This window comes from Petaurus breviceps, unplaced genomic scaffold (assembly GCF_028583685.1).
Source record: "Petaurus breviceps papuanus isolate PSGF00001 unplaced genomic scaffold, PetGlider_PUasm1.0 151, whole genome shotgun sequence".
Taxonomy (NCBI): Eukaryota; Metazoa; Chordata; class Mammalia; order Diprotodontia; family Petauridae; genus Petaurus; species Petaurus breviceps.
The window spans coordinates 29,159,073-29,172,976 of NW_027185712.1; the positions used below are offsets into that span (position 1 = coordinate 29,159,073).

Genomic DNA, 13,904 nt, shown 5'->3' on the forward strand with positions numbered 1-13,904 from the left:
TCAATGGAATAGATTAACTATACAATAGTAGTAAATTACAATAGTAATCTAGTGTTTCATAAACCCAAACTGACACAAACATGGCTCACCATTTGGGGGCAACAACTCACCATCTGACAAAAATTGCTGGGAAAACTGGAAAGCAGTTTGGCAGAAACTAACCATAGACCAACAACCCATACCATATACCAAAATAAGGTCAAAATGGGTACATGATTTAGACCATTCAAAAAGCTACACTTGAGGATCTAAAGGGCCACATGTGGCCTCAAGACTGTAGGTTCCCAACTGTGATTTAGACATAAAGGGTGCTATCATAAGTAAATTAGGAGGTCATGGAAAAATTAATCTGTCAGATCTATGGATAAGAGAAGAGTTTATGACCAAACAAGAGATAGAAAGGATCACAGGAAGTAAAATGGATAATTCTGATTACGTGAAATTGCAAAGTTTTTGCACAAACAAAACCAATGCAGCCACAATTAGAAGGAAAGTAGGGAATTCAGGATTTATAGCAAGTTTCTCTGATAAAGTCCTCATTTCTCAAACATATAAGGAATTGAACCAAATTTATAAAAATAAGAGCTGTTCTCCAATTGATAAATGATCAAAGGAATGAACAGGAAGTTTTCAGATGAAGAAATCAAAGCTATTAGTAGTCACATAAAAATGCTCTAAATTACTATTGATTAGAGAAATATTAATTATAACAACTCTGACATACCACCTCACACCTATCAGATTGACTAACACAACAGAAAAGGAAAAGTCTTAGAGGAAAATAGGCTTAAGCTAGCATGTTACAATATATTGTACAATAAATTCAACATTGGATTTAAATTCATTGTGACCTGAGTGTTAAAGATCATATATATTTTTTAATCTAAAAGAGAAACAAATCACATACATTTCATAGCTATAGGTGGATGGCGAATTGTTGATCAAACAAGAGATCTACGCAATTACAAAAGATAAAAGTAAATAATTTTGATTATGTCAAAATAAGTTATTTGCCCAAACAAAATTAAGATATGTAGGATAAAGGAAGAAGTAGCCTGAGAAAAATCTTTGTATCAAATATCTTTGATAAAGGTTTAACACCCAAGTTACATAAACCACCAACAAACATAGAAGACTAAAAGCTATCAAAGTGATCTTCCTTAAATGCAGGCCTAACCCTGTCACTCCTTTTTCAAAAAACTCCAGTCAATAAACCCCAACAATCCCAGGGACAAATACAAACACCTCTGTTTGTTTTTTAAAGCCCTCCATAGTCTGCTCCCTACCTTTTTAGTCTTCTTGCTCCCACTCATGGAGTCCATGGTCCCATGATTCTGGACTCCTTATTGTTCTTCACACCATACACTCAAGCTCCCAACTATGCATTTTCACTGCCCATCCCTTAGGGCTGGAATTATGGTCTTCCTCTCCACCTCCTGATTCCCTTCAAGTCTTAGCTAAAATCCCATCTTTCTTAAGAAGCCTTTCCTGATCCTCAATGTTAAATGCCTTCTCTCTGAGATTATTTCCAATTTATCCATATATGTATAATTATATATATACACATATGTATATGTATGTACGCATGTATGTATACACCTTATTTGTACATGTTGTAGTTGTCCAGTCGTTCAGTTGTGGCCAACTCTTCATGACCCCATGGACCACGGCACTCCAGGCTATCCTCTACTCTCAAAATCGGCACCACTCCATGTTTGTTTTTCCCATGATAATATCTGTCTCATCCTCTGCCATTCATTCCCTTTTCCTTTTGCCTTCAATCTTTATCAACATCAGGGTCTTTTCCAATTGAGTATCATCTTCACTTCATGTGGTCAAAATATTTAAGCTTGAGTTTCAATACTTGACCTTCCAGTGAAAAGCCTGAATTAAGTTCAAGTACTGACTGATTTGATCTCTGGGTTCCGAGGAACTCTCAAATCTTCTCCAGCACCACCATCTGTATATAGTTGCTTGCATGTTGTCTCCCCTCATTAGAATGTGAACTCCTTGAAGGCAGGAACTGGTTTCACCTTTCTTTGTACCCCCAGAATTTAAAAGCACAGTACCTGGAACATAGTAGGCATTTAATGAATACTTGCCAATTTGATGCTACTTCTTATTCTTACAGGAGGATGAGAAAATAAGGTTGATTTAAACAAAATTTCAAAATACTTTATTTCAGAAACAAACAGAAATGTTGCCAATCTTATACTGCAGAAACCATTCATATTCAGAAGCAGATGAGGATAAATATGATCATATGTTTGAGGTAATGCTGATGGAAAAAAATTCATTTTATAACCTCTACCTTGAATTAATGATTACCATGAACAGAGAATTGTTTTGAGTTGTTTTTTCCAATGGGGTGAGGGTAAGGGAGAGGACAGAAAGGTGGTAATCCATTAATTACACACCCTTTTATAACAACTTGTACAAATAACTAGATGTGGATATGCTTAGAAGTTCTCCTATAAGCATCTCAGGGGGGAGGCAGATGGTGTTGAATGGGAAAGAAGTTTGGGGAACAGCATTCCTGTCAGTATGATATAGTTATTCAGCAAGAAAATCCGTTGGCTTCATCACCACCATGATGTCCTAACTAGCCAAAGAGGAGACTTCACTTCATGATCTAATTCAGTAATAATTATAATGAACATTAGTAAATTCGTAAACAAATATACACTACAAACACACATTAACAAATAATTAAAATCATTCTTATATAGCAATTTGATTTGGGTCCTGGACATCACCAGAACTGAAAAGGATCCTTAAGGCCTTGAAAAACACCTATGAATACAAAGGGCACTTTAATCAATCCAGTACACAATAACAAGACTGTCCCATAATTAAGAAATAACAGGGAATGGTTAAGAGTTTAAAAAATAATTGAGGTAATAATTAGAGTGGGGCTTATAAAAATCTATGCTAAAAAAGGATCAATAGAAATGCTTCATTCATGACGTAGAAAGGGTATTTGTTAGTCAAAAACTAGCCTGGAGTTGTTGGAATTAACTCCCTATCTATAGTACTTTGCAGATTCAAAAAGCATTTTCCTCAAAATAATCCTATGAAGTAGGAAGTGTTAGCATTATCCCAATAACATACTAATTTCATAAATGAGGAAAATGAGACTCAGGGGAGTCTGTAACTTCCATGATCACAAGGCTAATAAGTCTGCAAATTGATTTGTCATGCAATTGGTACTGATGTCTGTCAATGCCCCATCTTGGGCTAGTTTTGAAGTTTAGGATCCAGTAAGTGTCATAAGGTTAATATTTATACTACTTTGCAACTCAGAGTTGTCATGGAGATCAAATCAGATTATAAATATTAAAGTTCTTTGTAAAATCAATGACAAAGTAGAATGTAAAGGGAAAGAAACTAAAGTTTGGAGAGGTTAGTAAGGAGCCAGAATTCAAATTCAGGGCTTCTATCAAATAAAGGACTCTTTCCAATATATCGCTGCTGCTATCTAACTTACAATGTCCAACACATCAAGCTGGACAATGATTGAGGCTGAAAAGGTTTGACCAACAAAAGGAAAACTGACAATGAGCAGTAATCATACTCACAAATGAAATACACAAATGTATTTTGGTAACTTCAAAGGTAAAAGTAATTTTAATTACTATTTTTTCCAAATTTTTAATATCTTTGATTTTTCCCCTCCTCTATCCATTACCTTCACCTTAGCCAGAATTTGAGTGACACTAATACCAATACTCTTATGAAACTAGAACCTACAACTAAATCTAGATAAGTAAAATCCACACACAGATTTCACTACCAAAATATAGTTTAGCAGGAAGAGCAGGTTTTGAACATAAATAGAAAAATTACTAGATTATTTGTTTTTCTTTTGCTAAGCAAAAACTAGAGAAACCACACTCTTAAGAGACAAATCAATGCTAACTATATTAAAACAGAAACTGACTAGGTATTAAAGTGACATCCTTTTCAGGACTACCTAAGTACTAATACCTTCAGCACTTACTACCTAAGTAGTGCCATCAGCAGAATGAACTTTTTGAGTCTTTCAGTATATAGTTACAGAATGTAAACTGACCTAATCACAAGTACTCACCTGCATTTATTCCCCCTACAACCAACATCAAGTATATTGTATAAAGGCTGGCTGGAGCAGATGTACTAGCCCCAAAGGAAGGGTCAAACCTGAATGCATTATACTCTAACAAAACGTACTAACCAGAATATAAATAATTACAGTACAACTTCCAAAAATTAAATTACTCAACAGGTCTCAAAAAGGTATGACTACCACATTGGCAAAGTATACTAACATGCTTAATGAATTTTTCAACAGCAAATCACTCTAACCTAGTTAAGTGATAAGCTGCTTTAGAAAGCAATCTCTATATGAATGGCTTACGTAAAATGTGAATGTGACAAGATTTGGCTAGCTAAAACATTTCTTTGCTTTCTGCTTTGACATTCTACTGACAAGAAATTACCTCAAACTGTACAGTTGGATGTTTAACCTTTTTCCAATACACATGATCAAGGTGGAATTTTACAATTCAAGGAGTATATGCTACAATAATCATAAATATCTACTTCTAGCATATCTCTCTATATATAGCATAAAATTTAAGTCACTAAAACAGAACAATTTTAAGACTGTTTTGGTCAATATTTAAGCCATTTCCTATGATAGTAATTAAGTTAGTACATGTAGCAATGGGAATAAATTAGGATTTTAGACTTTTTGTTGTTGCATGTTATCCTTGAGATGTTTTCAGATGAATTATAGGAATATTACTAAAACAAGACAAAAATGGATTGAATGCTTATAAAAAAGAATATTATACTATAGACTGTGGAAATGTTACAAAGGAAAAATTAAATGAATTAGGTAATAGTATCTGTAAATATTTTATTATATATACTTGGCCTCACTGAAGTAAACGTAAATATAGTTCCACTAAAAACTTCAGTTATGCATCAAAATTAAACTATACAAAATACAAATACCACTAATCACATATAAGCCATATAAGTCTAAAACAGACACACAATTTTTTACAAAGAAAAATGGAATGGAAAGTACACAAAGGAAAAAAACACTACCAGGTCAAATTTTTAAGTCTTCCACCTAACTGTGCTTGGCCATGTAAAAAAACAAGTTGACAATGACAGTTATTTCCCATGGTAACCTTTTTTCCTGTGTACAGTTTCCCCACACAATGTCAATTCAAATTGCAGAGTTCATGAACCATTAATACTCCAGCACTTGACAATAAAGACTTTCATTTTAGTCCTAAGAAGTACCATTCATGGAAAGAGAAATGGTAGTTGGTTATACATATCCTTTATAACAAAGAGAAGGCGCCAATGTCCAGTGAGAGTTCTTTTGAAACGTAAAGGTCTTGAGGGAAAATGTAATGTCCTTGAAATAACTGTTCAATATTCACATTTGAAGAACGCTTTTCATTTTAAGTGTTATATCCTCAGAACAAACATTTCAAAAAGGCAGGACAATTCTGTGAAAGTTGTAAACAGGCTTCTTCAGACACAATGAAAGCAAGTTGTTTAAGAGGGGGGATGATCTTCACCTCGAATACTTCGGTATTTAGCCATGTCTTCTGGAAAAACTTTGGAAAGTTCTTGAATCAACAGGCTTTTAAATTTCTGTGTAAAAAAAATGTAAAATGTCAAAAGATATCTATTTTTGATCTATCATCTAAGTCAGGCCTGCACAACCAGCAGCCCATGACAAATGTAGGAGATGGTTTTCTCTACAATTTTCTCTGACCATTTGAAATCCTTTGGCATGTTGTAAGTGGCCTGCAAGTTGTAAGCAGCTTGAGGGGGGGGGGGGGGGGGGGGGAGCCACAAGTTGTACAGAACTGATCTAGGTTAAACTTCACACAAATCATGAATGCTACACAACACTTATGAACTGAACCAGATCTACTTAAAAGTATTCATACAAAATTGGCAAACATTTCATTAAAGTTTAACATGCACATTATGTTAGTGTTTACTGATATATTTGACACAAGATTTATTTTAGCCTAGAAAAACTAGTTTCAAATTAACCAATTTAAAAGTTTCTTTCAAAATTACCTCAATAATGCATATTCATTCAAATGATGATTCCCATCCCTACAAACACACATCCTTCTTGCTTCGTGTAAAAGTACAACCTTTTTCCTGAAGGGAAACTCACAGCTGGAGTTAATTTTGGTAGACAACTCACGTAACAGGATTCCACAAGTAAGATCTAATTAAGCAACTGTATGTTCTAACTACACCAAACTTACTGTTTGCAAACAGTTCACAGAAAAGATCTTCAGAACACCTGGGAATCTACTACAAACATCATGACATGAACTAGCATTATTTTAATTAAATTTTCAATAGCTGTCCCTTTGTAAAGTAAATCAGTTATTTCTTATATACTATTGCAAGAACTAAAATATTTTAAAATAACTTACTTTTTGTATAGCACTTTAAAGTTTGGAAAACCTTTTCCTTACAACAACCCTCTAACACAGACACTACAAATACTTTTATCTCCATGTTGTAGATGGGAAAAATGAAGACAGGAAAACAAAGGCTTTGGGATGTAAGATGGCAGGTGGGATAATACAACTAGTAATGTCACTAGATAAGGTGGGAAATGAATCTAGGTAACTTAAATCCAGCATTCTCTCCACTCTGCCACACTGCAACAAGGTTCAAGTAATATAATCCAGTTCTATGATAATTATTTAAAATGGAACTTTTGATAAAAAATGTCTTTTATAAGAAAGGTCCTCCCCTGAGAAAATAAAAATAATAGAACCATGAACTGAGAAGTCAAAGTCAAAAAGTAAAGAAAATGAAAAACCATGATAAAGAATGCCACAATGAAGACAAACGAATAGTCACAAATATTATTGACTTCAGTGAATTTTCTGAACTGTCCAAAGACAACTAAGTATAAAAACTGTCACAATGGCACATAAAATCACTCAGTAGATGTCTGGACAAATACCCAGCAAATGCCTGCGCAATAGTAGTCATGCTGGTTTACACTCAAAAGTTTGGAGCTGCCAGGCCCCTTTCAAGCTCTTTGAGGCCAGGGACTATTTCATTTCTATCTTTGTCTACGCTGAGCTGAGCATACGACTTGCCACACAGGTGCTTAACAAGTGACTGCCGCTTGATTTATAAATAGCAATAAGGATGGAACATGTATAGCAAAGCATTTGAAACAAACTATCCTTAAGTTCTATGTTACAATCATGTAAGTTATATGTGGCCTAATGAGGAGGAAAGATCTAAAGATCGACCCTTAATCTTATGAATTATGTTAAATCCTAATACTTGAAATCAAACTGATTGCACTACTACCCCCTCAAAAAAATGAACAGCATAGTTCCAAACATGGAAGAATGAAAAAATGGGCCTGCAATTGCACCTATTCTTTAAAAAGGAAAAGAAAAAGCTTATTCTCCATTCTTTCCAGGTAAACTATTCAAAATATGTGATTATCACTAGGGTCAGAATTTCAACAAAGCTTCTGCCAACATTTCTTGAAGAAACACTGCAAAATAAATAACAACATATTGCCGAGCATTCCTTCTAAGTCAAGAGGCATAAGAAAGTCAACCATCAGGGTTAAAAAATTATTTTTCCTTTGACTTGTTCACCTTTGCTCAAGAGTTTTTTCAAGAACTGTTACATTTGGATCTGCTGTGGGTTCTGCAATATTTTGAGCCTGATCTACGAATCTAATTTAAAATAGATTATATATTATTGGTTTTTTCCCTCTTGGGGAGAGGTTAAGTATAAGTAGTGTTAATTCTAATACTTTCAACAACTGTCTCTGATTAAGAGACAAGAAACATAAGCAGAGAATTTCAGGTAATATGAAATTTTGAGGTAATCTCAGATTAGCCTATCAATTTTTTTTCTACAAGAAAGAAAAAATCCCCATCCTTAGATGTAGAATTCAACACACAGTGGGTAATATTTTTAAGTATTATCAATTATCTACATAGTATAGTAGATAAAGTACTGGACTTGGAATAGTGAAGACATGAATTCTAATTCTGCCTCACACATTTACTGGTTGACTAACCCAAGGCAAATAACTTAATCTCTATTGTCCTCCGTTTCCTCATCTATTAAATAGGGATAGCATCCATCTTTCCCAGGGTTATTGCAAGGATCAAATGAGATAGCACATGTAAAGTGCTTTGTAAACCTTAAATCACTATATAAATATTAGCTATTATTATTATAACTATTTTTAAAACAAAAGGTAAAAGTTATACAAGGGAGTTGGGAATCATGACAAGTAGGAAAAAAGCAGTTGGAAGGAACGTTCAACAAATTTGCAATGAAAACAGAAGCTAGAGACTCTTACGGGAAATACAAAAAAGTGAGATATTAAGGAATATAATACACCTGGGGAATATAAATATGGTGATAATTCTTAGCAGGATAGCCTAGAAAATAGTCAAAGAAAATACAATAAGCAAAATGGATAGTGCTAGACCTACAGTCAGAAAGTTCAAATCCAGCCTCCAATACTTAGAAGCTATGTGTCATGGTACTACAAATAACAATTTAACAATGATAATAATAATGTTGATGATAATAATGATAAAAATAGCATTTATATAGCACAAGCTTTGCAAAGAGAAAATATTATGTCATTTTATCTTCACAACAACCCTGGGAGGTAAGAGCTATGGTTCCTATTTTACAGATGAAGGAACTGAGGTAAAAAGACGTTAAATGATATACTAAGGGTCACACAGTTAATAGTTATATGAGGCCAGATTTCCATTCAGATCTTTTTGAATGCAGATCCAGTATTCTATCCACTGTTCCACCAAGATGCTTGAAGACTGCTAAAATTAATCTGGATTTTTCTGAGCTGGGTATTTTTACCTAACAAGTAAAATTTCAAAAATCCTAACTGAAGCATTTGGAAATACAAAATTTCAATTATTCCTACACTGAAGGAAAATAACAAACAAACAAAAAAAAAAGATAGGAAAAAAGCCAGCTCTTCTCAAATTTCTCTTTATACAAATCCTGAAAACTTTTTTCACCATATCATGACAGTCTTACCTTCATAGTGTCAATTTTGCCTTTAACTTGTTCATTTTTGGCTAGAGCCCTCTCTAAGCACTCTTTGGTGTACAGTTGGGGATTGCGGCCTTGATCAATATATCTGAAAACATAAAATACCTCATGTTAAATTATCATTGAGAATAAAATACTCTTAAAAACAAAGTAATTAAAACATTAGCTATATGAAAAGTATAGCTGCTAAGGTACCCCCTGTCAAAAGAATTCAATTTACAAAATGATTTAACCTATAAAAGCATTAAAGATATATTTACTTTTTTTAATTTGAGTGTCAAATCAACTCTTTCTTACACATTAGACCAAGAAGTAGAAGATCTGATAACAAGCTTCTGCTAATACCAATAATTCAAGAATCAAAGAATATATCATTTCTATGTTAAGTAAGTACTAAAAGTCTATAATGATCATTTTTGTCTGGTATTTTGATTTTTCACAATGCTTTTACTTGTTACCTCGGTTTACTTCTCAAAACAATGTTGTGAAGTAGAGTATACACTATACCCATCTGTAGTACCAACACAATAGTCATAGCAAGATGGTGACTATAAATATGCTGGCATAGTTCTCAATCACAAAATATAATAGACTCTCCATATTGAAGACAGAAGCAAAACATTTATTCAGACACCAGAAAACCAAACCCCAACACTACAAAGTCAAATCCATAATAGCAACAAAGATACACTATATACATCATCCTTTAGCCTTCCCACAAACCAACACTCACAAGCCTAGCTATCTCCCTGGATGCCTCCTCTATTCCCTCCAGTTCTAACTGCTCTGACTCCCAGCTTCTTGTGGGCTTTGCTCCACTCTAGAGCAAATTCCTCCTGTCAGAGGCTCCATGTGATTACATCCAACCAATTAGGGAGCAGGGAAAGTCTTCAAATCAGGGAAGATCTTTAAATTCCCTTAGGCTTATTAAGGGGCAGGGAAGATCTTCAAATTCCCATTACCATTATACCATCTGACAGATGAGAATGCTAAAAACTAAAAAGGTTAAGTGACATGATACATGGTAATTATGCTAACATAGGGTAGTAGAAGAACTGAGCCTATGATATAGAACTCATGAATTTGGACCCAGCCCTAAGCCGATGTTACTATTATTGGCTTAAGTTTTGCATAAATTTCAAGGATACTCTCCAATTATAATTGTCTGCTGTACTGCTTCTAAAAATTAACCATTACTTCCATAAAAATATTTTAGAACTTCTATTTTTTGAAGATTCCATCAAGACACACAATTTAAGTCTGTACACATATTTTAACTTTGCCAAGAATTCACTTTTTCACATGTGAAATAATTTGGCCTTATCATCTAAAAGTTAAGTTGAATTATCCAGTGATAAATTAATAAATTAACAAACTATGTTAAACCCAATTCATATTGTGCAGTTAAAGTTACTTCCAAAAGACTTAAATGTTACAAAAATTATTGTTTATGACAAAAAAAACCTGGTCTTGAATTATAATTATATAGGGCAGCCAATTTTCTGCTTCAAAAATTGGCATATTCTATAAATTCCACTTAAGTTACATTTCAGGGAGCAGGTGGAATGAAAGAAACAGAATTAACCAACATTCCAAACACAATCAGTCAAGTTCCAAAGGAGAAAATGGGCAGCCTTGCATAACAGGTTCAGTAACAACACATGGCAAAAAGTTTTGTGGTGGGTGCAAAGAGAGTTCAAGGGCTGGGGAAACAACAGGAGAGAGAGAAAAAATAACATATTCCTTTGAGGGTAGGAAATGTTGTATTTTTGTCTTAGTATATCCCAGTTCCTTGCATACAGTTGGTACTTAATATATTCAGCCAAGGGTGCTGGGAACGCAAATACAGTAAGATAGTCTCTGCGGTGAAAGAGTTTATATTGTAATTGGGGGAAGGGCACAAAAGGAGTGTTAATATGTTCAGATAAGTAAACATAATACATATAGGATATACACATCTGCTATCCAGAGATAACTGGAGGCAACTTCCATAAATCACTTATATTGTAAGCAGTTCCAGGACTGTCTGCAACAGAACTTTTTGTTGGCTTGTTTCTAAATTTAAGTGCTTACTACTGTGTTCCTATTTGCCGAATAAATTCCTGACTGCCAGATGGATAACTAGTTTTCCACACTGTGACTTTTCCCCCTTTGAGGTTTCAATATATCTTGGATCAGCACAGAGAAATTAAATGGGAATTTGGGGGGAGTTTTGAAGAAGCCACAGAAGACACGCAAAGGCCAACAAAAACCACAGAAAAATACTTAACCCAAATTTTACAATAAGATACTGTAAACACCCCACAAAAGAAAAAGAAAAAATTCATCTGACTTCTTTGGTACGAAGGGAGGGCCAAAACACTTAATTTGGATTTTCCAGATTGGATGTTCCAGATCAAGGATCACCATGCCCCTGAAACCCATGATGTGGAAGGGTAACTGTATAGCAATCATCTTTGTATCCACAGGTAGTTGAAAAGACTAATTCTAAAGCAGTAGTCCCATCCCTATAATGCATACATATCAACATTTTGCTTGCGATCCCATTTTCAGTCTTAAGTGCCTACCCCTGTTTCTAACAGCCTTAAAGACTGATCACATGCCCTATGTTGCTTCGTGAAGAGCTAGACTCAATCTTTGTCATTCTGTTTTTGTTTTCTAGCAGTCTGGTATCATACCATATTTTCAAAGCTCTTCTTCACTTTAAGAAGGATCTTTCACACCCTTATTTACTACAGAGTCATTCTTCATTATCACTGCAGGATATGAGTTTCTTCAGTTACATTGTTTCTATAGCATTCTATGCCCTCAGCCACAGCAACAGGCTCAAAATTCCATGTTGGAACTATACTGTGAACTTCTTGGACTATAAGAAGGGGGGGGAAATGAGCCAGCAGTGATCAGAACTGTCAGTTCTATTCCTTGTACTAGTTGCTAATATAGGATGTTTCCAGCATAAAATGCAGGACAACATAACAATTTCCACTTTTGCACTATAACATTCATGGAAAACCTGCTATCTTAATTTTTAAACAGTAATTATTTTTTTTGCTTTCTGGAGGGCAATTGGGGTTAAGGGACTTGTCCAAGGTCACACGGCTGGTTTTTGTATTAAGCGTCTGAGGCCAGATTTGAACTCAGGTCCTCCTTACTCCAGGGCCAGTGCTCTATTCACTGCACCACCTAGCCGCCTCTTAAACAGTAATTTTTTAAAAATACATTATTACATATTTGTTCCTCTAAAAGAATATTTATTCCACTAAAATTAATATCTAGCCTCTAAAACAGGGATAGAGATTAGACCTATGATTTCACTGGTATATGGAACTACTAAGTGAGGAAACTATCTTCACCAATGCAAACTGTCACCTTCTCTACAATTTAGTCTTAGAGAGCTACCTAGAGTACCGAGAGGTTAAGTGACTTGCTCGGGATCACACTGCCAGTATGTGGCAGAGGTGGTATGTGTCTAACCATTTATCCTATGTAGACATAGGATATGTAAAGAAAGGTCTATAAGGAGAAAATATTAGCTCTCACCATAACGAAGTCTTAAAAACTTGTGAGGGTAATCTTTATGTTTTTAATAATCACTACTCTACACAAATATTCTGTCAATTTTTAAAGATTCCAGAACCTGGCAATTTTTTGGAAGAGGATTATTTAGACTATTTTTGTCCATGTAGCCTAGTTACTCAAGAGTTTCAATATTAAATTATAACCAAAAATTATACTTACTCAAAAACTTCTAAAGGAACACTAATATCATGAAGTTGCTGTCGACACTTGTCAATATCCTGTAAGCCAGTCACAATAAAATTCCTAGGCATGAAATAAAAATTAAACCCATTGTGATACTTGAAGCACTAACAACAAAGCCCATATTCTACCAAAACATATATTTATACATACATACATGAACACAAACATACACACACACACACACACACCATTTAGCTAATGTGAATTCAATTAGAGTACTTTCCTTCTTGAATCAATGCCTTGTCATGTTGGAGGGGTTTACACAGCTCAATGAAACTATAAATTATGCCTGCAGAGTTACCCAAGATAGACAGGTCATAGTGATACACTGGAACAGGAAATGGCAAAGTACTTCAGTATCTTTGCCAAGAAAGCCCAGAGACAATGGTGGAGGACAGAAGGGCCTGGTGTCCCTGCGGTCATGAAGAGTCAGACACAACTCAACAACAACTGCCACTCTGGGGTCACTTGTGTGACCTTGAGCTTGTCACTTAATCTTAATGACTCAGTTTTTTCATTTGTAAATTGAAGGGAAATGGACTAAATGACCATTATGAACCATTCCAGTTCCATATCTATGATCCCGTTTTTTCTACTCATATGTGTATGTGTAAGTGCACACACATCTATATAGGTACACGAATATCTGTAGGTGTATATGAATATATTTATATATAACCATACTCTTATCTCCTACATATGTATATTTAATAGCGAAAATATATACATATATGTATAATATATGTATAAGATGATCCTATGGAGGTTGTATTCTCTGTTCTCTAGACGAGTATAAGAGATGGATATACACACGTTCCTATTACATGTAGATATACCTACGTATACAAGCCCCTCTACGTATTTATTTATGTCTGAAACGTCTCTCCTATCTGTTCACAGTGCTAAGAGCACAAAATTAAAATGCTCAAGAGAAACCTGTAGATGTAATTATGTTCTCTCTATAAGATGCAGAGTGTTGGACATTAGGAGCTGTATTCAAGTCCCATAACCACTCCTGCAGCTCACAGTTC

General features: G+C 34.6%; 1 protein-coding gene across 1 annotated transcript in view; it reads right to left on the minus strand.

Moving 5' to 3' along the window:
* Positions 1-4,883: 4,883 nt before the first annotated feature.
* MED10 (mediator complex subunit 10) overlaps positions 4,884-13,904 on the minus strand; it is a 9,641-nt gene continuing 620 nt past the window's right edge. Inside the window, exons 2-4 of the mRNA XM_069076871.1 lie at positions 12,850-12,933; positions 9,097-9,199; positions 4,884-5,655 (exon numbers count right to left, since the gene is read on the minus strand). Coding sequence (XP_068932972.1) covers positions 5,557-5,655; positions 9,097-9,199; positions 12,850-12,933 — 286 coding nt within the window. The 3' untranslated portion in view covers positions 4,884-5,556. The remainder of the gene's footprint in view (positions 5,656-9,096; positions 9,200-12,849; positions 12,934-13,904) is intronic.